This window comes from Grampus griseus, assembly GCF_964374135.1.
Source record: "Grampus griseus genome assembly, chromosome: 11".
In the NCBI taxonomy this organism is placed as follows: Eukaryota; Metazoa; Chordata; class Mammalia; order Artiodactyla; family Delphinidae; genus Grampus; species Grampus griseus.
In genome coordinates, this window is record NC_139005.1 from 3,565,358 (window position 1) to 3,590,369 (window position 25,012).

General features: G+C 52.7%; 1 protein-coding gene across 1 annotated transcript in view; it reads left to right on the plus strand.

Moving 5' to 3' along the window:
• The window catches only part of PRMT8 (protein arginine methyltransferase 8), a gene marked incomplete at both ends in the record, with an annotated part of 79,131 nt that overhangs the window by 25,979 nt on the left and 28,140 nt on the right, over positions 1-25,012 (plus strand). The window contains 3 exons of the mRNA XM_082665764.1: positions 6,400-6,585; positions 16,142-16,297; positions 18,359-18,422. Of these exons, the coding sequence (XP_082521890.1) occupies positions 6,400-6,585; positions 16,142-16,297; positions 18,359-18,422 (406 nt within the window). The remainder of the gene's footprint in view (positions 1-6,399; positions 6,586-16,141; positions 16,298-18,358; positions 18,423-25,012) is intronic.

The following is a 25,012-nucleotide window of genomic DNA, read 5'->3' on the forward strand; positions in this document are numbered from 1 at the left end:
GCTTTGCCACCCACTTCTGAGCACAGGGCCTGGCTCCCAGCAGAAGCTGTCAGGCTTGGTGGGACTGGACTGGTCCAGCCACGGTGTCAGGCTCGAGAGCACAGCTTTGCTGTCAGATAATAAATGGTTCGTGTCTTGGCTCTGTTACTCGCTAGCTCTGGGCTTAGCAACGGACTGAATTTTTGAGCTTCAGTTTCTCCACCTGTAAATTTCAGTACCTCACTTATTATTAGGCTTTTATGAGATAATATTTGTGAAGTGTTTAGCACAGTGCCTGGCACTCAGTGGGCCCTCAGTCACTGTTAGTGATCATCACCATCACCATCATCACCATCATCTTTACCATCATCACCATCATCATCATCATCACCACCACCATCATCACCATCACCACCATCATCATCACCATCATCACCATCATCATCATCACCACCACCACCATCATCACCATCATCTTTACCATCATCACCATCATCATCACCACCACCATCATCATCACCATCACCACCATCATCATCATCATCATCATCACCACCATCATCATCATCATCATCACCACCATCATCATCACCATCATCATCATCATCATCATCACCACCACCATCATCATCATCATCATCACCACCATCATCATCACCATCATCATCATCATCATCACCATCGTCACCATCATCACCATCATCTTTACCATCATCATCATCATCACCACCATCATCACCATCACCACCATCATCATCATCATCACCATCACCACCATCATCATCATCACCATCATCACCATCATCATCATCATCACCACCACCATCATCATCATTATCATCACCATCATCATCATCATCATCATCTTTACCACCATCACCATCATCACCATCATCACCATCATCACCACCATCATCATCATCATCACCACCATCATCACCATCATCACCACCACCATCATCATCTTTACCACCATCACCATCATCACCATCATCACCATCATCATCATCATCACCACCACCATCATCATCATTATCATCACCATCATCATCATCATCATCATCTTTACCACCATCACCATCATCACCATCATCACCATCATCACCACCATCATCATCATCATCATCATCACCATCATCACCATCACCACCATCATCATCATATCATCATCATCATCATCATCATCTACCCTCATTTTTACGTGCAAGTGGGGTTAGGTAAAAAAATTCTGTCCCTGAATCCCCAGCCCTGCCCATGGAAATCCCACCCACCCTTTGAGGACCAGCTGGACGCCTCTTCGGCAGGGAGCCATCCTCCCGTCTCCAGCTTTGGTGTTTCCATAGCCTTTTATCTTATCTCAGCATTTAGGAGCCTGGGCCTGTTTGCTGCAGTGGGATGGGGTGGACCGGGGAAATCGCAGGTGAAGTACTGGGGAGAAACAGTGTGCTGAAGGTGCCCCGGGAAAGGCCAGGCCTGGGGGCAGGACACAGCATCTGAAGAGTCCTGATCAGCAGTTGGTGCTAAGAATAGAAGACAGAGTCACAAATCCTCTCAGTGGAAGGTGACCCTGAGCGGATTGGGGGGCAGGCAGCAGCAGGAGGTTTTCCACCAGAGCAGCGCCCTGAGCCCTGGGCCCTGGGGAGGAAGGGGGAGAGCAGGACAGGGCAGGCCAAGGCTGGAGACAACCATGTGGATATGTTACCAGAACCAGACAAAGAGTCTCAGGGGACCCCGTGGAAGGGACCTTGGACTCAGAGCTGAATGGAGCTCAGGGGTGCAGGAGGGCCCTGTGCCCTTGACCATGCAACAGCCTGGTCCAGCTGGGACTTTTTCTATCTTTAATGTATTTAAATGGAGTCATGATTGGGGCGAGCTTCACGCACAGAGCCTCCTCCAGCTTTAGAGGTGACTGCACAACTTCCTGAACACAGCGTCCTCTGGACACATGAGGCTAGACAAAGGTTGGCTTTGTTTTAGTGCCCTCGTCTGGTCACTGGAGTACAACGCCTGGGTCACACATCTTCAGAGGAGGGGCAGTCACAGAACTGGAGGCATGAGGACACGTCCTCCCAAGCCTCTCCCCCCAGGTCCCCTGGTACCTCCAAGGTCCTCAGAGAAGGATGCTTCCTGCTTCTCTCCCTGCCCCATCCTCACTCCCTCTACCCCCTCTCTGGGGGTCTCTCCCAAGTGAACCCTTCAGCTCCGCTCTGCAGATGGTTTCCAAATCCAGAGAGCCAGCCTCAGTTTCCCGTCCGAGGTCTGGGATCACATTTCCAAATTTCTACTTTTGGCTGTTTACAAATGTAGTACTTGTTAGTGGCATACATTTAAAATATATATAACAAGCACAAGGAAGGAAAGTGTGCACTGTTCACAGCCCCGTGAACAAGCACCGTGACAACTGCGGCCCATCCCAGTGCCTTCCCCTCCTCAGTCACAAGCATGAAAACGTTTTAATTCTAAAAATGCGATCACACTGTGTACTCATCTCCCACTGGTTCTCCTCAACCCACAGTTTGTCACGATCACGTTTCTGTCATTAAACACTCTTCTGCGACATTTGAAGTGGCTGTGTAGCCTCCAGTGTGGACGCCCCGTAGTTTGTACAATCGGTTCTGTTTCATGGAACCCCCAGGTTGACTCTTTGTTTTCTGCCATGACGAATAGTGTCGTCACAAAATTCGTACAGCTACGTGCTCAAGGTTATCCACGATCTTTTCTTTAGGATAAATTCCCAAAAATGGAATGGCTGGGTTAAAGGATTTGTGCTTTTCAGTGCATTTTGTCAAACTAGTTTCCCAGAAGTCTCACTAAAGGTCTATGTCAGCACCTACTTTTCTGCAACCATTACAAATGCCGTTTTAGTCTTTTTGGAAGGGGGAGGTTTGAGCTTATTTGATATTTAAAAGTTATAACTTTCTGTGTTCATTTGAAGTTACCCGATTTCTAGAGAGGTTAATATATTTGCAGCTCGTTAATTTGCCGTTTGCGTTTAGCCTCATGTGAATTGACTGTAAGATCCTCTGTCCAGTGTCAGATTGGACTGGCTTGTCAGGGCTCTCTCCATATTAAGGTTATTAACCTGTGTCTGCCATGTATGTTAGAGATGTGCTTCTCACTTTACCGTTGACCTTTCGGCTGTGTTTATGGTATTTACCGGCTGGGACGGCATCACTGCCTGCCGGCCAGACATCTTTCCTTATATGATGCAATGACACGTCCAACTTCTCGGAGCCAAACCGAAGTTCATTATTTCCCCCCGCCCCACATGGCTCTCCCTGCTGACTCACTCATTCCTGTTAATGTCACCACCACTTTCCTAGCCACCCAGGCTTGAAATGTTGAAGTCATCTCTGATTCCAGCTTCTCTCTTCTCCCCTCCGTTCCGCCAGTTGCCAACTCCTGTGGGTCTATTTCTGCTAGTTCTCTTGCAGGCAGCCCTTCTGACACCACAGTGGCTCGTTATCTCTTGACTGGACTTTGGAACCAGAGGCCTCAGAGGTCATACCTTGCCTCCCCAGCCCGAGTGCCCCCCTCTTCCTTCCCCCTTGCCCCTCCTGCAGGCTACCAGCGCATCAGTTTTCCCCAACTAGAGCTCAAGCCTAGAACTCCCTGGTTACAAACTGCCAACAGCTCCCCGTCGTCTCGTATTTAAATACAACCTCGGGGCTTCCCTGGTGGCGCAGTGGTTGAGAGTCCGCCTGCCAATGCAGGGGACGCGGGTTCGCGCCCCAGTCAGGGAAGATCCCACATGCCGTGGAGCAGCTGGGCCCGTGAGCCATGGCCGCTGAGCCTGCGCGTCCGGAGCCTGTGCTCCGCAACGGGAGAGGCCACAGCAGTGAGAGGCCCGCGTACCGCAAAAAAAAATAATAAATAAGTAAAATCAATCAATCAATCAATACAACCTCTTAGCCTGGCTGTAATCCCTGACAGCCCCATCTCCCACTATTTGGGCCGCGTTCCCCAGGAACACTCACTGCTGTTCCACGCTTTTCCTGGTTGCGGAAGCCACACCCTCCAAGAGCTCCCTCCCACTGTCGCCCCCACCACAATCTGTGGAGAAAGCTCCCAGCAATCCCGGGCCTCTCTGACTCTCTCACTGAAGTGACTTCTCTCTCCTTTGAACCCCCAGAGCAACCTGCTTGACCTTCTCTTGTAAAACAAATCTTTCTCCGTCATCCAGTGGAGACTCGGGGTCTTCCGCTTCCACCAGACAGCGTCCTTTGAGGGCACGGTTCCCGCACGTCTGTTTCTTCCACGGGACCATACAGCACTCACAGCCGCCGACGTTCAGTGGGTATTTGTGGAATAAGGAGCACCAGCCCAGGTGGTGATGCCTGGGGATCATACTCCACTGCTGCTCCCCACCCCAGGCCCAGCCTCCTGGGACAGGGCACCCTGTTAGCCGCTGGGCAGAGCGCAAGTCCCCCTCTGCAGGAGGCCGAACTGGGCTGACAGCCTCCGGCCCCAGGGCCTGGTTCACAGTCACCTCTTTGTCCCCGTGACCGGTGGTTATTGAGGTGAACGGACCCTGAATCCATCCATCTTTGCCTCGTGATGCCACGCGTGACGCGTGATGCATGGTGTGTGGTGGGCACTTCGTAAGTTGGCACCGTCGAAAGACTCTCAGGGGACCCCGTGAAAGGGACCTTGAACTCAGGGTGGAGTGGAGCTCAGGGGTGCAGGAGGCCCCTGTGACCTTGACCATGCAAGAGCCTGGTCCAGCTGGGACTTTCTCTCTCCTTAATATATTTAAATGGAGTCATGATTAGGGTGAGTTTCAGGCACAGAGCCTCCTCCAGCTTTAGAGGTGACTGCAGCCAGCACGGGAGTGTGCAATTGACAGTCTATTTTTAGCCTCCTGGAGACCGTGACCAACATCCCAAGTGGAGGGTGGGCACACCTGCTGCATTCTAATGAGGCAGCCCGTTGCCTCTGCTGCCAGACAGCCCGGGATCGTGCCGACCTGAAACCTGATGTTGCTAAACTGGGAAGTCTGCCTATTTCCCAGAGGCTGTAGCCTAGATACACCAGGAAAACAGGACCATCACCCCACCCTCCCCAGCTTGCTCCCCTCCAACCTGGGACTCTGGGCATGATGGAGGGGATGGACTCAGATTTCTTGATCTTGCTCTAGGACCTCCCTGTTTCCCTTGCTAGAAAGGAGATAGTAAGTCTGCATTGACCCAGCTTACAGATGAGAAAACTGAGGCATAGAATAGGGAGATGTTAATGTACTCTGAGTACTGCTGCTACTACTAATGAGAATAACAATAATAGAGCACTCACTATATGCCAGAAACTGTTCTAAACTCTTCACAAATATTAAATCATCACTGAAAATAGATTTTTCAGAAATCTGCCCCTTTTGAGGCCTTTGCTGTGCCGTGCACATCTGGATTCCCTACACTTCAGGGAAAGGTGTTTCTTCTCCCGGCAGAACAATGCTTCTGCAGTGAACTCTGAGCCTCTGGGCGTCCATCTCCTCCTCTGTCCTCCCGTTAGCCCGTGGAGGAGGAAGCGCTGGTCAGTGCCGGGCAGCAGCTGTGGTGTGTGGAGCTGAGCTGGCTGTCAGGGTCGGGGAACCCAGGAAAGGGCAGTGCACTGGCAGGAGGCTGGCTGTCAGTGTGGGCGCTTGCATTTCAGAGGAAACTTCTGCTGATGTTCAGAGTAAAACTGTGAATCGGAAACTGGGGGTGGTGGAGCGGCAAGACAACAGGTGTGAGAAACCAGAACCTAAGAGACCTGCATTTTGGGGGTCAGGTGCTGCTTGCGGGGTGGAGAGAAGTCCAGGGGCTCGAGCTGCCTAAGGACGCAGGTGGGACTCATTTTAAGAACTCAGACTCACGATGCGCTGGGCCCTTTTCTGAGCACTTTCCAGACACCAACTTGTCTTATCCTCAGGATGACTCTAGGACGTGTGGACCATTTTATTCCCGTTTTAAAGTTGGGGAAACTGAGGCACCAAGAGGTGAATAACTCTGTCCAAGGTTGTGTAGCTGCGAGTGGCGGGGCTGGGATTCACGTTTCGGGGGGCTGGCTCTGGAATCCATACTCCAGCCACTCTGCTCTGGGATGCTGTGTGATGCCATTACATCTTTCCCTTTATTCGCCTCTAAGAGATGGTATTATTGTCCCCATTTAACAGATAGGCCAACTGAGGCCCAGATCTGCTCAGGTCACCCACTAGTAGGAGATGGAACTGGGTTAAATTCAGGTTGGTTGGGCTCCTGGGTAGCACACCACCATCCCACACAGCACAGCCAACAGCTTGGGAACACCATTGCCCCTTCGCTGGGGCTGCTGGGGCTGATTGGAGCCGGCTTGGGGCGGGGCGGGAGGGGGAAGGAGGGAGGGTAGAGTCTCAGAGGGCAGGACCTCATGGGTGCTGTTCACACCTGCCCCTTCTCTTCCCCGCAGGTGAGCAGCCCACCCTCGCAGCCCCCGCAGCCCGTCGTCCCAGCCAAGCCTGTGCAGTGTGTCCACCATGTGTCCACTCAGCCCAGCTGCCCGGGACGGGGCAAGATGTCCAAGCTGCTGAACCCGGAGGAGATGACCTCGAGGGACTATTACTTCGACTCCTACGCCCACTTTGGGATCCACGAGGTACAGCATCCGGTGTTGGTGGCCGAGCGAGGCAACCCCAGTTCCGCTGTGGCCGCCCCGTCTCCTTGGACAGCACCATGTGTGCAGCTCTCTGCTGTCATGAAGGGAGTTCTCCCCGTCGCTCGAGGGCCCTGGCCCTGTCTCCATCCCGGGGGCCCCACAGGCGGGGGGTCAGGGCCAGGCTTGGAGCAGGTGAGCACGTGAAAGCACGTGTTTGGGTGTCCCTCAGCCGAGAGCCAGGGGTGCTTCCGTGGTCCTTGTTTTACGGGCTAGCACCCTCGCCTCTTCCTGACCCTGAGCCTGGGAGGTCCGGGAGGACCGGACGTCCTTGGTCCTTTGCTACAGAAGCTCGGGTGCTTTGCAGCTAGCGTCCCAAGGCCACAATGACCTTCTGGCATCATCATGTCCAGTCCTCAGTCAGGCACGAGCCCTCAGGTTCATCCTGGACCAATGAGCACTTCCAGGGAAGAGTCAGCAGGCTTCCTTGGAAACCTGGCTCTGTCTGACACCCTGATTGATTCTCAGGAAGTTCTTATGTCTCAATGCTGTCTTCCTCCATAGCAGGGAAGATTGATGTTAGCTGTAGAACAGAACAGAGCTTCCCAACTAGAGGCTTCCTGGCTGCAGCGGGGGCCCCAACAGTATTTTTATCTCCCTCCCCACCATCTCCAGCACTTCCTCACCCCAAATAAACAGCTGACACGAGCCGAGTGCTTGCTCAGGGCTGGCCACTCTGCTGAGTACATTATATGTGTCGTTTCATTGATTTCCCAAGAGCTGTATGAAGAAGGTACTTCTGTCATCCCCTCAGTGTGAAGACATCGAGAAAGGAACAAAAGCTTGCTCGCTATGCAAATGCTTTCTGAAAACAAGTCCCAAAGCTCCCCTTTCAATTAGATGCTTCTGTAAACCCTTCCTGTATCCAAACGGTGATGCGGCATTGCCAGAAGTGTGTTTACTAAGTAACAGGCAACAAGTTTTTGAGTGCCTGCTCCGCACTGGGTATTGCTCCCAGCATTTTATGTCACTGGCTCATTGATTCCTGAGGTCAACCCTGTGAGGTTGGTATTATTATTTGTCCCCATTTCACAGATGAGGATATAAGACCTTACGAATCTTATCAACCTTCATTCATCTTTGCTGGTTCCTTTCCGTGCAAGGTCACAAGCTGATACACGCAGAGCTAGAAATGAAACCTTCACGTTTGGGGAACCCGGGGCTTCATCTCCTAATTTCCAGGCCATACAGCCTTTCTTTCTTTCTGGAAACTTGGGCTTTGTTCCTGCTGGTCCTTTTGCAATTTCCCATGGAGGTAGAGGGGGGAGGGGTTTGGCCCCTGAGGACTGCTCTCCCCGTCAGAGCATTAATTAGGCCTGGGGCCTGCAGGGGAGGGGCTGGGCCCTGTGTTTAGTCTGGGGGCCTGGCCCAGGGGGGCCTGTGCAGCTGAGGCTGCAGCTTTCGGTGACTTCCACCGGGGGGGGGGGATTGCGATGGTGCACGGAGCCCAGTCCTAGGCCTGAGAGGTGAGAAGATCTGGGAGGCAGGAAGGGTGCTTTCAAGAGCTTCCCTCCTCAAGACCCTGCCTCTAATTAAAGGACAGTCCTGTGTCCTTGGGCACCTGTCTCAGAGCAGATTGCTGGGAAGAGACAGCAGTTCCAGGGATCCTAAAATGCCCCCCTTGGGCCTGCCTGGACCCCCATTAGGGACCAGCCGAAGGCAGTGTGCCCCTCCCACCCGCCCTCCCGTCCTCAGGCCCCAGCCCCGCAGAGCCCCCTCCCATTGATTCCTCCCACCCCTCCCTGCAGCACACGTAGGCACCTAGGATGTGCCCTCCGGTGCTGTTACATCTCTATGATGCCTTCAGGACGGGGCTCCCCGGCGCTCCGCACACTGTCTGGTTTGTCTGGGTTTGATGAAACAGCAGCTCAGCTCATCACTCAGGCACTGCCTGGTCCCCACGAAGGCCGGGCATCCGGAGGGTCTGATCTCCACTGGGAGAAGATACCCAGGGTCACCAGATACATATAGTATGTACCAGGCTCCCTCCATTTCATGCATTGCTAGAAAAATCAGACCTGTTCCTGCACATACACAAACACAGTGCAGACTGAGCTAATGAACTTGGAGTAAAGGATCTTCAGGTCACCATCTCATTTCTCTCCTTAGTAACCTGTCCGAGAATAGGTTTAGCAGCCCTTCGCACTGGGAAGTACTTCTGATCACCCAGCTTAAATCCTTCTTGCTGCTGCTGGGGGCCAGGCCTAGATCCTGGCTCCTGGGGAAAGGCACAGGTCTTTAATGCCGGGGCAGCTAGCTGACCTCCCTTCATCCCTGAGCTTCCCCTCCGGCCTGTTTGGGCTCCACGATCATCTGCTGTAAAAGGAGGTGAGGGCAAGTAGATGGCCTCGTACCGTCGTTCTCTGCAGACAGGGCCTGTTCGTTTCTCGTTGTCAAACACAAGGGATCTCCTTTCCATGCCAGACGGCTCGTGGCGATGCCTTTGCTTCCGCAGTCTGGACAAGACCCACGTCTCGCCGTCCCATCCGGAGCCGAGCTGGCCCTTTGGCAGTCTTTTCCCGTCATTAACAAGATGCTCACACGGGCGGGCAGCGGCACTGCCAGCTCGCTGATTAACGGTGATCAGTGAGTGTTTGGGAAACATGGTGCAGGCTGGATAGGGGTGATTTAGTCTATAAATGCAAACAAGTAGTACCGAGTGGCAGGGGGACAGTGCAGGGAGCTGGAGAGCACAGCAGGAGGTGCTTCTGGACGCTTTTCTTCTTGCATCCCATGGCCTCTCCTGAGATGACTCCATGCTCAGCCTCCGGAGGTCAGGGGCCTGTGCATTCCGGACCAGGGCCTCTGTGACAAGAAAGGAGTCCTGGACAGGAGCAGATGTGACAGATGTGTCCTTGTGCACAGAGGGGAGCGGCCCAGCCCCATGGCCTCTGAGATCCTAGCTCTGAATTCTCGGCATCTTGAACGGTCAGCCTTGGGCATGGGGCCTCAGCTGCCAGAAGAATCCGCCCCAGTGGGGCCCTGTTCCCAGCCCCCCAGCCCTGGGCGCTGAGCCCACTCCTGGCCAGCTATCTTCTTTTCACAATCTTACTGCAAGGTTTTTGGAAATAGATTCTGCAGGGCCTAATTTCCCAGCAGTTAGTCAATGTGCTGCCATGTGTTCAGTGGGCAGCAGATAAAGTCACCCACAGCTGGGGGTGGGAATTGTTGTCACTGAAGAGTGGCATGCTCCTGGCTGAATGTCTGGAGACGTCTTTGGGCTATTCTCCTTCAGGGGTGATTAAAGCAGGGGTGCAGGAAGGGTGGGGGAGACTCTTTCTTTGAACGCGGTGAGTAGGGGAAGCCTTGCTAAGCCACAACTTCTCCACCGCCCCCAGAACTTGTGCCTTCGGAATGAACTCCTGTGGACTGGAGCCATAAAGAAGGGAAAGGGGGGCCGAAGAAGTGATGAAAGATAATGAATTAAAGGGGGCCCCTTGGGGGGATCCCTTTTAGCAGCAACAGGACCTGCAGAGATACTGGGCCAACCTCATTCCATCAGGAAAGGCAGTGAGAACTTTGAACGACGAGTATGATTGAGAGATTTCTGAACCTTTGTCATTATTCTGCCTCCGTTCCTTACTCACCCTCAACAATTTCTTCACAGAGATGAAAAGGTCACAGTTTTCACAAAGAGCAAGAGCTAGCACTTTTGTAACACTAACTCTACCTATTGAGTCATGACAACAGCCCTATGAAATAGCTTCTCTTTTTACCCCATTCTCCAGATGAAGAGATTGAGAACCGGAATGCTAAATGATGTTCTGGGCTGGCCGGAGAGCTCAAAAACTTTGGAGCTATGATTCATGTGCAGGAGTTGGGCTCTGTCGTTACAGAGCACCAATTTCACACCGTGCCCTGTGCCTGGTTCTAGGGATACCGTCTTGCAGTCTTGTGGTCTCACAGTTCCGAGGCCTTGTCCTTTTGATGTCGAGCAGTCTTGCAGTGTTTGGTTCCAGAGAGCTTCTGGAGGGAGAGGTTGAGCTCACTTTCGAAGTAGTTAAGAGTCAGCCATGAACTCAATTTAACCAAACCCTCACCTTATTCAGTTTCTAATATGACCAAAGACATAAGCCTTGGGGCAACACAGGAGGTAATGCTGGGCTGAAAAGCAAACACAAATGTTTTTAGCCCCTGTGGGACCCTAGGCCCTGATACAGGAATTAAAGTCCCGCATCCCAACCTACTCAACTCCTAAACCTGCTCAGCCCCTGATTGTATTGAACTGACCAGCCCATCATTCTAGCTGCCTAACAAAAGAAAGGCTATTCCCTCCTGGAAAAAGAACAACAACAGACTAACTTCACCACTATTGATCCTTGGACACCATCTATGGCATAAAATAAAAATGATAAGACCTGTGAAGAAACAAGAGAATTTGGTTCATAGTCAAGGGAAAAATCAGTCAATAGAAACAGATCTATAGACAGCCCATGTGTTGGAATGATTAAATAAAGATTTGTAAATAACTATAATAAATACGATTTAAAAAATTTCTAGGAGGAGATGGATATAATAGGTGAAATTGAAGTCCTACAACTGAAAAATGCAATAGCTAAACCAAATATTCGCTGGATGGGATTAATAACAGATAGGATACGTAGAAGAAAATATCTATGACCACGAGGACAGGGAAAGAGAAATCATTGAAACTGAAGAATAGAGAGAAAAAAATTGACAAGTGAACAGAGCCTCAGTGACTTTGGGGACAGAATTCAGTGGTAAAACATGTGAGTAATTGGAATTCCAGAGGAGAAGAGAAAGAATGGGACAGAAAAAAATGTTTGAAGAAATACAGAGGATAAATGTCTAAAATTGACAAAACAAACAAAACCCCAGCAACCCTCTGGATTGATCTGCTCAAACAATGAGTCCACATCTGAAACAGCCTCTGCGGTTGTGGTCAGCATCTGATTACGTTTAGGATGATCCGTAGCCATTCTCCAAGCTCCATCTCTCTTCTGCACAGCCCAAATCGGCAAATTGGATGTGGATGTGGGTTTCCTGGAATTAGTCCCCTGGATTAATGGGTCTCATGGAGCTAGTGTTCCAATAGTTCAGAGCCAGTGTCCAACTATCCTCAAAAACCTGTTTATTTTCCTTTGTCCAATGCACACATGCTGGTAAATGCCTGCAGGTCATCTTGGGGAAGACTTGGAGAAAGATTAACAGTACACATTTTTGTCAATGTAACAGGGTTTCTCCTCATGTGACATGGCCTCCCCTTCCTTTAAGGGCTCCTACATCTATAAATTGGCTCAGGTCTGGGAATCCACCGAGGGGCCATGACTCCCTGTTTTGGTGATTCAAGCCTGACTTCCATTCATGAGACCTATAACTTTTCTGCTTAAACAGATCGAGTAAGAATTTAGCGTGTTTTCCACTGGTTGTTTCCTAGAGGTACTTTAATGAACTGGCCAGCACCGTAGGTCTTGGTGAGCCCGACTGCCCTGTACTGCTTTGGCTCTCCTCTCCTTTACAGTAGCCATGCCCACCTCATCTTTGGCGATTACACACTACAATTTGGTCCCCGATCCCCCAAGATCCTAGCTGGATATTGTTCCCATGGCAACTAGGAATCTCAGTTCCCAGTGTAATCTCCGATCTATAGAGAAGGGCACACAGAGCTCTTCAAGGCTACTGGACTTCCCTCATAAACTTCTTCCTCACAGCTGCGGTGAGAGGTCTGTTCTCTGGCGTTGCTGAGCGAGTCTCACGTGACAGATGGATTTTAACGTTCCAGTCTCCTGAAGTCTTTGGATGCCTTCCTCTTCAGCAGATCAAGGAAGTTCTGGCATTTCCACTTCATTTAGTGTAGACTAACTTTTGGTCCATGTTTCAGTCAATCAACCATGCCAACTGTTAGAGGCATTCCAAGACCCTGGAGGTAAAACAGTGAATCCACAATCTTTGCTTAGTGGACCTATGTCAATAGACTTGGCTCAATCCAACTTTATGCTCCCTCCATCTTGATCCCTCACCCTTACTATACATCCCCACGTCTATTCCCTAAATTTTAATCTATCTGTTAGAAGTATCATGCAGTTCTTTTGGTGTGTATCACACCTCCTCATGGGTCACTCTTTGTGCCTTGTTCTTTGGGGTCTGCGTGGAGTCAAATCCAGTTATAGGGTTTTTGGGGATGGGTCCTGAGGAGTATTAACATTACCTGGCTAGCAACTACCTCAAAGGACACCAGTACGACTCTTCAGGAAAAGGAAAATGAACTTTCTTGGGCAGGGGTAGAAGGTGTTTCTACTGGCAGAGAATACGGTAATTTAGGGACTTGAGGTCCCAGCTTCATCAGAATCTGCCTGTATGTTCCTATTCCAATTTTCAGGACCTTATTCTTTCCCAACAGATGACTCAACTTTAACAAAAGAGGCCTTGCAAGGATGGGAATTCAATTTGTGTTGTAATTCAGGCAGGATTAGACTTTGCCTTTGGTTTTCAGAAATCTTGACCCTGCAAGAAAATAAGGTTTTTGTTCCTTTCTTTTATTTTCTTCCTTTTCTTTTCTTTTTTTCCCCAGAAGTCATAGACGTTTTCAGGTGCTCTATGAAGACCTTGAGCTGGGAATTTAAATCCCTGAGCTCATCATTTTCTTTTTCTAAGTTTTCTAGCACAATTAGCAATGACCAACCAACAAATCCACCCCATTACATTCCTTACTTTGACTAAAATGTTCTAAGGTGGCAAATACTTGGTCATCCAGAGTCTTGCCTTCTGTAGGAACTTTGTCACCGGTGTCTAAGGCTAAAACTTGAGTAACTCTTTTGCCATTTCACCAGTGCCCTCTTCACCAATGGCAATAGACTTCTTAGTGCCTTTAAATCTAATCAGATCAGAAAACCAATTCCAGAAAACTCAGAACCAATTCAGAGAACCCATTCTTAGATTCTGCTCCGTAGGAGCTATTCTTGGTATGAAATTTTGTATCGGTCGGGGCTCAACCATGGAAGCATCTGTATAAGTTCAGTTCAGGATTGCAGGGAATTGGCTCATGCAGTTGTGTAAGGTTGTTGTCTCCATGTCTGATGCTGAAGCTTGAAGTAGGTAGGTTACAGGGTAGGTAACCAGGAAACGACTATGAATGCAAACTAAGGGGAGATCAGGAGTAGCTACAACTCATAAGCACAAGCTTGAACCCTATGAGGACGGGCTGAAACACACATCCATTCTATTGCCTTTGACCTTGGTGGGGAGCATATCCTATAGAGGCTGGAGTGTTTCACCTTGGAGCTAAATACACACACACCTGGCACAGGAGTCAGAGAGGCTGAAGGCAAAGGTAGAGCAATTGTAAGCCCAGCTGCTGCTTCATGCCAACAAGGTGGACCAACCCATCAGCAGTGACAAACGTGAACTACAAAATGCTTCCTGCTTCCTTTGTATCTTCTGAATCTCGTGGGAATCTCCCTCATGAACCACCTTGACTAGAGACATAGTAGAAAGACAATTCTGGGAAATATAGCTCCACCTGGTAAGGTGACTGATTACAAAGCCATCACACATGTGTGCACAGAGCTTCAAAAGCATGAAGCAACATCTCCGGAGCTAGAGGGAGAAAAATACATCCCACTGTTGAAGATTTTTGAACACTTCTTTCTTGGTGATTGATAGAACAGATACACACACAATAAACAGTAAGGATGTAGAAAATCTGAACAACACCATCAAACAACCCAGCGTAGTAGGCATTTATACAGCATTGCATCCCCAGAGTACAGAATACACATTTTCTTGTTAAGTGCACATGGAAACATTCACTAAGATAGATCATATGCTGGCCCATAAACACATCTCAATTAAGTTTCAAAGGACTGAAATCATGTAGAGTATGCTTTCTTGGTCATAATGGAATTAATTTAGAAACCAGTAAACAGTAAATTATCTAGAAAATCTCCAATATTTGGAAATTAGGCAACAACTGAGAACAGGGTCAGAAATCACAAGAGAAATTAGAAAATATTCTCAACTGAATGATAGTGAAAGCACAGTGCTATGATCTGATGTTTGTGTGCCCCTCCCCCCCCCGCCCCAAGACTCATGTGTTGAAATCCTAACTCCCCATGTGATGGTGTTAGAAGGTGAGGCTTTGGGGAGGTAATTAGGTCATGAGGGTGGAGCCTTTGTGAATGGCATTAATGCCCTTATAAGAGGCCTTGCTTTCTTGCTCTGCTCTCCATCATGTGAGGATACAAGGAGAAGGCAAACCAGGAAGTAAGTCCTCACCAGACACTGGATCTGCTGGCACCTTGATCTTGGACTTCCCATTCTCCAGAACTGCCAGACATACATGTTTAAGTCACCCACTCTATGGTAATTTGTTATAGCAACTGAAGTGACTAAGACATACAACATATGAGAATTTGTGGAATGCAGTTAAAGCAATCTTTAGAGGGAAATTTATAGCTTTTTTAAAATATTTATTTATTTTTGGCTGCATTGGGTCTTCGTTGCTATGTGCGGGCTTTCTCTAGTTGCGGCGAGCGGGGGCTACTCTTCATTGCGGTGCACGGGCTTCTCATTGCAGTGGCTTTTCTTGTTGCAGAGCATGGGCTCTAGCACGCGGACTTCAGTAGTTGTGGCGAGTGGGCTCAGCAGTTGTGGCTTGCAGGCTCTAGAGCGTAGGCTCAGTAGTTGTGGTGCACGGGCCTAGTTGCTTCGCGGCATGTAGGATCTTCCCGGACCAGGGCTCGAACCTGTGTCCCCTGCACTGGCAGGCGGATTCTTAACCACTGTGCCACCAGGGAAGCCCCCTCCTGTGATGCTCTTAATGACACTCTGAAGTGGACACTGCAGTCCCCTTAAGGGAGGCACAGAGAGGATAAGTAACCTGCCTGAAGCCACACAGCCAGGCAGCATCAGAGCCAGGATGCAGACCCCGGCTGTCGCCTCCCTCCTACCAACCTCTTGCACCTCCTCTCTGGCTACCAGAACAGGCGCTGCCAGCCCCGGCATTGAGGCTGACGTGGCGTGGGTGCCGCGTGTTTGGGAGCCCCTCGGGTTCACCACCTGGTGAGAGGCCCGCATACCACAAAAAAACAGAACAAAACAAAACAAAAAAACCCCAAGCAAATAGAAAAAGTACACACACACACACACACACACACACACACCCTCCTTTAATAACCTGTTTCACGACAATTCTCTCATGATGGCAGAAAGTTCTGCTTCAGGTCTAACTTAAATCTCTCATGCTGTGTTTGTATTGCTCCTTTCTTTGGGTTTTTGTTAAGTTGGAGCTTTCCCAGGTCTGGACGTGAGTTTCTCCTTTAATGGTACAAGGCGCTCTTTCGCCTTGTAAGGGGCAGAGTTTTAGGACGTTGTGTGTACTGATGTGGGGAGCCCCTGGCACAGCTACTCTTCCGTGGCTCTGCCCCATGACAGAACTGAGGTCCCTGAGGAATTCGTCGGGACAGCCCTGGGCCCATGACCTGACAGGTGTGCGCCCAGGTGCCCTGAATACATCAGCTCTACCTTTCCTTCCATACAGGAGATGCTGAAGGACGAGGTGCGGACGCTCACCTACCGGAATTCCATGTATCACAACAAGCACGTGTTCAAGGACAAGGTCGTACTGGACGTGGGCAGCGGCACTGGGATCCTCTCCATGTTTGCTGCCAAAGCAGGGGCCAAGAAGGTGTTTGGGGTGAGCATGCCACTCCCTCCACTGGCCTCTGCGGGGACGCTTCCTTGCTGGGGTCACACCCTCCAGACGGAAGTCAGACATAGCTCTCAGGAGGTGGGCAAGCTCCCGGGCTCCCTGTCACCTGGGCATTGCTCCTGGCCTTGTCCCGGAGTAGCTGACATTTGTGGGGGACTTTTGACTTTTCTGAAACCATTTTGGTGTCATCACTACCTTAGAGTCCTTAGCCCTACTGTGGGCTGTGGTGGCAGGGCAGGGTGGCTACACCTGTGAGCTGTGGTTGGAATCTCCACTATTCCACTCCCGAGAAGTGTGATCTGGACAATTCACTTCTCTTCTGTACCTCGGTTTCCCCATCTATAAAATGGGCATAATTCCAGTACCTTGCCCACGGGGTGACTGTGAGGAGTGAGTGATTTTGATACGTAAGCCAAGTGCTTAGAAAGGCGCCTGGCGTAAGTCAAGTGCTCAGTATTTATTAGTATAGTCGGGGCCCTAGGTGGTAACAAGACGGTCTTCTCTCTCTGTTCTTTAAAGGCAAGTTGGTAGATTTAATTCTGCTGTTCTGGCCGCTGTTGCCTCTCCAGCTAGAGGTGGTAGTGGTGGACCTTCTGGGAAGGTTCCCACAATGCAGCTGCACACAGCCTGAGGACGGGGGGCTGGGAGGCTCCGGAGCTGGGAAGAAACTGAAAAAGAAGAGCTCTGAGCTTCCGACTGACATTTGAAAAATGCAGTGGGTCTAGGGCTGGAAAATGGGAATTCATCTTGATCAAAATTCAAGGCACACTGCCGTCAAACAACACGCAGCCCGTGCACAGGACAGCCCAGCGCAGAGGCTGGCGGGGAGCTTTCAGTGGGCTTCGTTAGCTCGGTCATCCTGCAGCCTGTCCTGAGACCCCCCTGGCTCCCGGTTGACTAGAGCCCTCCAAGTCCCCGTGTCCCCCCATCAGTGCCTGTCCCTAAGCCCCGGCAGGAACAGCATCCTCCTCCATGCCTGACCCGGAAGGTACCGGGGCCCTGGCTGGAGGGGGTCTCTGGGACCCCTGACCTGTCTCAAGACACCTCTGTTGTAGCCTTGACCGGGAAAGCTATGATGTACTCACCTGAGGTGCGTGTTGAGGGTACGGGTCCAGCCCGGACGCCCAAGGTCAAGTCCTTCACGGTACTGTCCCTCCCCACCGGCCAGCCTTCCTTCCTTCACAGGGCCTCCCCTCCAGGATGGGGGCTTCTGGCCAAGGGACCGACTCCCCTTCCAAGGCTCTCACAGAGCCTCAGGGCAGGACGTACACCCCCTGTAACGCCCCGCCCTCCCTCCCAGGGTGTCTCTGAGGCCCCAGCTCAGCTCCGGAATGGGACGGGAGCCCAGGGCTAAGCCAGGCTAGGCAGGGCGGCCCGTCCTTCTCTTCCAGGTGCGGGGCTCCCTCTGTTTCCAGCAACCTGGCCTCCCCGCCTGGCCCAGGCCTCCTAACCCCAGGCTGGGGCTTGGTCCGCTGTTCGCGCAAGGTCCTGCGCTCAGCGCATGGTCAGCGAATTTCTCAAATACCTTGGCCCTTTGCTTAGGAGATCTGGGGAGCCTGGAAAGACTTCTAGATTCAAAAGAACCAGTTCTTTCAAAGGTGGAGACTGCGGAAGGGATGAGAGCTAACAGGCGTCTGCCCGTGGGGTGGGGAAGGATCTTAAGACGCCCTGAGGCCCTGGACCATGCCGTTTAACCAGGGAGGGCTGCGGGTGGGAGGATGACCTCAGGGAGGCTCACAGCCACTCTGAGGGTCTCTGCCTCCCACCTCCTCTCCCGGGAGGGCAGTGACTGTGCCAGGAGAGTGAGGCCTGCCAGCCCCTCCCAGATCTCCCAGCTCAGAGACTGGGCCCTCCATGGTGGGGCAAAGGCAGACCAGCGGAAGAGCCCGTGAGTCGGGAGGGCCGCGGGTTAGGTTTTCATCTGCCACGAAGTAGCCGTGCAGCTGTGGCAGGTCACCTCACCCCTCCAGACCTCTGCCCCTCCGTCTGTTACTCTGGCCCTGGACATACAGTGATTCTTCCTCCTTTGCTCTGTGTCCTTTCTAGATTGAATGCTCCAGTATTTCTGACTATTCAGAGAAGATCATTAAGGCCAACCACTTGGACAACAGTAAGACTTACCTCTGCGTGCTTTCCCGTGGATGGAAGGGGGTGAGGGGACTTGTACTTTCTTGTCTGGGTGGCAGAGACTGACATAAGAGCGCTTGGCCTTGGAAACGTGGAGGCCAGCTGAGGCCCTGTTAGCAGGACTGTGCCCACGGGGCTCCGAGGGTCGCATTCCCTGCCAGGTCGGCCAAGGGCACGTCTGTCCCAGCGCAGCCTCCAGTGAGCCCAGCCTGAGGCTACAGGCTTCATTCCAAGCCCTCTGCCTGGCCCCCAGCTGTAGGCATCTGTTGAGTTTTGCAAAATGGCAACCATTCCTCCACCTCTTCTCTCTCCACGAACCCTAGCCCCACCTCTCTTGACACCCACCGAGTGGCGTCCCCCCAGACCCCAGGCTCTTCCTTTGGAGAGATGCAGTCCTCTCACGCCACAGCCCCTGCCGCCGATGGGGCTGTCTTGGCGAGTAGGTTGCCCTCGGGAGCGGGACCTTCTTGCAGCTGGAGTCTGAGTATAAAGATATGTGCGTTCCCTTCCCTTCCTCTCCTCACTCCCTTCCCACGTGTTTGTGACATCCCCGGCCCCTCCCTCTGGGACCAGTCCTGAACACACTCACCCCCGCAAGCGTCCCCGACCAGAAGAATTTCTGTATCTCCCATCAGTCGGCGGGATGGGATTTAGTCCCCAGGCCCTGTGCTGAGCGGGGCCACATCACTCATTTCCTAGTTTATAAACTAGGAAAACAAGGTCGGACTTTCTTCCTAAGGATGATGAAGACTTTTTGAAGGATTTTAAGCAGCGGAGGAGCATTCTCTATGGTGAATGGGTTGGGATAGGCTGTAGGCATCAGTGTGCGGGTAGAAACTACTTCATAGCCCCGAGGCCGGGGTGGGGGGGGCGGTTAGGCCTCTTGTGTGGCCAGGGTGGCAGCCGTGGAGGTGGGAAAAAGTGACCTCTTGGGCGATGCTGGGAAATAGAGGCCAGAGGACCCGCTGACGGACTGCCTGGGGCAAGAGAAACAAGACGGGAGCAGGGCTGGCTTTTTGCCTTGAGTAAGAGTGGCTGGTGGAATGTTGAGTGATAGGAGGAAGAAATCAAGGGTTTTCCTTAGCATGCGTTGGGTTTGCGATCCCTGGGGAGATGCAGGTGGACGTGTAGAGTGAGACTCGGAGATGAATCTGGAGTTCCAGGGAGGGTCAGGCTCTGTGCTTGGGGGTCTTCAGCGTATAGATGTTATTTAAAGCCCCAGAACAAGTTCCCTCAAGGATAATGTAGAGATACAGGAGAGAAATGGGCCAAAGATGGAGCTCCTGCGTATTTCAACATTTGACGGTCAAGCAGAGGAGAAGAGGCCGCAAGAGGCAGAGGAGATACAGTCAGTGAGGTCAATGGACCTTCAGGAAAGAGGAGTAAAGGAGGAGGATGCCCACGGATCAAGTAAGATAAGAACAGAGACGTGACCGTTGAACGATTGTGACGATGGAGGATATTGGGGTTCTTAACAGGCACAGACTGGATGGAGGGTGGGGATGGAAGTCCAGGTAAAGTTGGTTAAGGAGAGACTGGGAAGGAAGGGCTATAAATAACTCCTTTTGCTGTGATGGGGGAACAGAAAAACAGAACTGTAGCGACAGGGAGAGGTGAGACCAAGGAAGGGAGTTGGTTTTTAAGGATAGGAGATATGGAAACATGTGAACAATCCTGCTGTCCTGTAGATAGACAGAAAAAATTGCAGATTTGGGAAAAAGTAAATTCAGAAGCAAGGACTTTCAGTAGGTAAGAGGGGGTGGGATCCAGAGCACAGGTGGAGGAGTGGGTCTTCTTCTTGGAGAAGGGACAGCTTAGCCATGGTAACAGAGGGGACGTGGGGAGTGTGGGTCCGATGGAGGTGGGCTGCTGGAGGGAAGCCCCGATTTGTTGCTTCCATTTTCTCAAGGAAGAAAGAGGCCGTCGCTGGCGCGGGAGACGGGGAGGGGAGGGTGTGAGGGTTTTGGAGGGAGATGAGAAGTGATGGGACGGTCTTGCAGGGGGAGGGAGGGAGGGCTGGTGCGGGGGAGGGTCAGCGCCCGCTGGAGATGGGCGGACACAGACCTGCAGGGGCCCCGACCTCCCTGGTGTGCGGCTGTCCCCAACCACGTCCAGCAGCCCCGGTCGGAGCGGAGGGGAGGGCCAGCTGGATCTGGGCGCCGCTGGGGACACAGTGGAGGGAGGGAGGAGCCAGTGGTTGATCACAGTAATGGACCACGGAGTCTAAGCTGGGGGACGAGGGAACGAGGGAGTGAGGGGCGGTGGTGGGCAAGTGGAGGGGGCCGTGAAGAGTCCAGGCGTCCTTCCAGCCTGGGTAGGGGAAACGTGGCTCACATCCCCTCACCCCGCCCTCCGGGTTGGTGTCCAATCTCGCTTGTTTGGGGGAGCAAGGTGTCTCTGCACACTCGTTGGGAAAGTCCTTGACCCGGGCAGAAGGGACAGAGAGGGTTCCTCTCGACTTGCCTACGAACGATGGAGAAAGAAAACCGGCCAATTCTTTCTCTACAAGGGAGATGGAGCCTGGCGTCCTCGTGTTTTCATCTGACCTCCCTCCCCCAACTCTGAGAAATACGGCAAGTGTTTCTCCCCACTTGAGAGGTGTGGAGACTGAGGTTAGGAGATGTGGGGCAGAGCCTCTGCTCTCGGCTGCCGTTCCTGTGCTCTTTCCCAAAGTGTGTTTAGTTTGACGAGGAAGCACCGGGAGCGCCTGCCGATCCTGAAAGTGAAAGTTCAAGCCTCTTAGGACGGGAGGGTGTGTGCAAGGACCTGTGGGATCGATTCCTCTCCGAATTACTGAGTCTCAACCCTGGGGGCCCCCAGGAGCCTCCAAAGAATATTTGGACCCTCCCCTGCCTCTGCCCTTGTTTCACTGCACAGTGATTCCTGCCCTCGGGGGTCTGTCCAACCCCCTTGCCCTGTATCTGTCTCTCTCGCTTCCAGCTTTTGGGGTCTGGTGGGCCAGCCTCCCTGGCTCACCGCGGTCCTCTGCAGAGGGTGATGGCCCTGCCACCACAGCAGAGTGGGGACGGGCGCCCAAATGGGAGGAATCCCTGGCCTTCGGGAGGGGAGGGGCAGCATCCTCAGAGGCCCCTCTGGCTCACAGCTCGAGGTCCCTCCTGCCCTCCCCTGCCTCCAACTCTTGTAATGTTTTTATTCCCCTTCCTTTTTCTCTTTCCTCCTTTTCCTCTTATTTCTTTAAACCTTCGGAATATCCCAGTTTACAGAAAAGGGACAAATACAGCTGTTTTTTCCTCTGAGTCTTGGAGCAGGCTGTTGACACAATACCCTGTCATCCCTAAGCGTGTTAGTGCGTGTTTCCTACAAACAAGGGCACTTCCTACGTAGCCACGCGCAACCATCCAAATCGGGAGGCCAGCTTCCACCACCGTCATGGTCTTGTGCTCAGGCTCCATCTGAGGTGGGCTTTTGACGCAATAGCATCCTTCTCGGCAAGAGGACTCGGCTCTGACCCGCCCACTGCACTTTGTTGTCCTGTCCTGGTTTCCTTCAAGCTGGAACTGTCAGACTCCCATTAACCTTCGTGGCCTTGATGCTTGACAACCACAGGCCAGTGTTCTGTGGGATGTCACTCAGTTTGGAGACGTGGGACACCTCCTCACGGCTGGATTCAGGTCACCCGTCCTGGAGGGATGCCTCGGATGGGATGCTGCGTCCTCACGACATCCTGGGTGGCGTCCCCGCGGTGTAGATGTGTCCTGTTGCGACAGCATCTGCCTGGATCCCTGGCCTGGGTTATGTCCGCCAGCCATCTCCCCGTTCATTAGTGATTAGTAAGGTTTTCTGGGAGAGGTACTTTGAACCGTGGAAATACGTCCTTCCTCCCCGTTAATTGCCTGTCTTATTCAATCGGTCATCACTGTTGGTGTCAGTACTTCATCTGATGCTCAAATTCTCCCTGACTTGCTTCCTGGGAGCAACCTGGAGCTGCCTCTATGTCCTGTCCACGTAACCCCTTCACTTCGCGTGAGCTTCCTTATCTTGTGGGACAACTGTTCCAGGCCCATCTCGTACTTTCCACGTCTCTGTTCTAGAATCAGCCATTTCTCTGCGGAGTCTTGAATCCCCTCAGTGGACGATGGCTTTTAGAAATGAGGACACGGGGCTAGGTGTGTGCATTGATTTTAGGGTGTCGAGGCTCCCAGACTGTCTCCGTGGGAAGAATTTGCGTGTGTGCTCACACATGCTCACGTCTGTGGTGTCACGTACGTGGACATGCATTGATGTAATGCATGTTTCCGCATCTATGCACGTTGTCCAGGACGCCTTCATGTGAGACCCCTGCTTCTAATTCAGCACCTCGGGGTTTCCTCTCATCTTTCCCCCTTTTCCATGGGATTCCATCCTCTGACAGTGAAGCCTGGCTGTCATCCTTCTTAATGTGTTTACATACTGGGTCAGCCCCCGTGTGTAAACAGTCGCCCACTGTCACCACCTCCTGCCCACGCACCTGCCACCCTGTGCTGGGCTCCGACCCCCATGCTGGGCAGCCCCCCCGTATGACCAACTCGTCTCTGGGCTCAGGCTCCGGTGGGTGCAGCCAGGCTGCCTCTGCGCACAGCCCCCCCCCCCCCCCCGCCAGCCAGGTCCCTCCGAGGGGCCTCAGATACCCCCTGGCCTGTCGTGTGCTAGTGGCGTCTGGTTTGCTCAGCCCGTCTCATGGCCCCGGAGGGAACCATTCCCTGCTCTGTAGTTTGATGGCTCACACTTGATCCTGTGCCCAGGAGGTGACGGCCCAGGAGGGACAAAGTGTTGTCCCAGGTGAATAGCCACCCCCGTGCCCCGTGCCTGTCCTACTCCTCACACGGTCCTGGGGGCCTTTTCAAGGCAAAGCCGCCTCTATTTCTTCTTCCCCGGGGGTAGCAACAGGTGGGTGGAGCTGGCGAGGCCCCCGGGGCGCTGTCCTCGGCCCTAGCTCACTCTGCCTTGGCACGTGTACTAGAAAGAGGACAGCTTGGCTTCCATGGAAATGCTTTTGAAACACTGCAACAGCCAATTGTGTGGGTCTCGGGAGCGTAGGTGTAGAGACATAAATAACAACCCAGGACATAAAATACCTGCTACCCAGAAGCAATCAATCTCCCTCCCTCTCCACCTCCGTCCGGCTCCCGGGATGGGTTTGTTCCCAGCAGACGCACACCTCCACGCAGCCACCTGCGGACGTGCAGCCTTCACGTGGCTCCTGCCACCGAGAGGCCCGCACACGTGCCCAGACTATCCTCTTGCACTTCAGCACCGACAGCTCCCGTTTCCTCTGTTTCCCTGCCCAGGAGACCAGTGGGCTGCCGGGATGCTTAGGATGCGGATTCGTTTGTGAAAAGTGACAGAGGAGCTCAGGGACAGACACGTCTCTCCTTCTGCCCTGGAGCGTCAATGCCATAGACGGAGAGGCCTGAGAGGAGCACGATGCGCAGAGAGGCCGCAGGAAGGGCTTCGTCAGTGGCTCCCCACGGAGGAGGCACCTCCATGCACAGCTTGCAGGGCTCCTGGGGGATTAGATATCACACACGTGAGGCGCCTCGTACCACAAGCATGAACTGTAGGCCCTTCTTACATAAAGGAAGGACCTTTATGTAGGAAGGACCTACAGTTCTGCACTTGGCTCATTCCTGGCCACTCGCCCCGAGCCTCTTATAGACGATGCTTGAATTCTCCGTTCCTGTGACATCCCTCCATGCTTGCAGCCGTCCAGTCCTGGGATGACTCCCCTGATGGGGACCCCACTACAGCCGCCTGGGGCTGTGACTGTTCGAAGCACTTCCTTCCACTGAGGTGGAACCTGCCTTCCTGCAGCCTGACCCATGCTCTGTGTCGTCGCCTGGGGACCGCAGAGAATGAGGGGGACGCCCCTTCACCTGGCAGCCCTTCTCCCACAGATACAGGCGGCACACCCCCGGTTCCCTCACACTTTGCTCTGGTCTCAGCCCCCTTCTCCTCTGCCATGCTTCAGTGTCCCTCTCACCCCGCCCAAGGACCCAGCCAGGCGGCTGGAGGGGCCCAGATGCCTCCCTGCTAACACCTCCAGCCTGCTTAGCAGCTGCGGGGAACGCCGTGCCACACTGGCGCTGAGCGGGCATCAGCCACGATCTGCAACCTACCCTCCCATGGCTGCCGAGCAGCGGCTCCTAACCTGCGTCCGGTCCGTGGACGTTTTGCATCCAGACTGAGAATCACACTTTACATTCACATCCAACCTCACGTTGTTAGATTTGGTCCTTCCTTACAAGCTACTTGGAGTCCCCAGAGCCTTACTCTTTGGGGGCCACCGTTCTCTGCGTGGTGTCATCTACACGCTGATAGGAGCCCTGGGGGAGCGGGGCAGCTCCCCTGGGCTGGTCTGGTTCAGCTCTGAATCAGCACCTTTGAATAAAGTCGGGGAGCAGCTGTGAACCCTCACAATCACTGGTCAGCTTCCCCGCCACAAGGCCGCGGAGGGGCTGCCTTGTCAGACCCCTGTGGAAGGCTGGCACGGTGATTAAGAGCTCTGGCCGGTTCACACTCAGCTCCGGCAGATCAGCTCGTGATCTTGGATACCTGACCTCCTGGGCCTCCGTT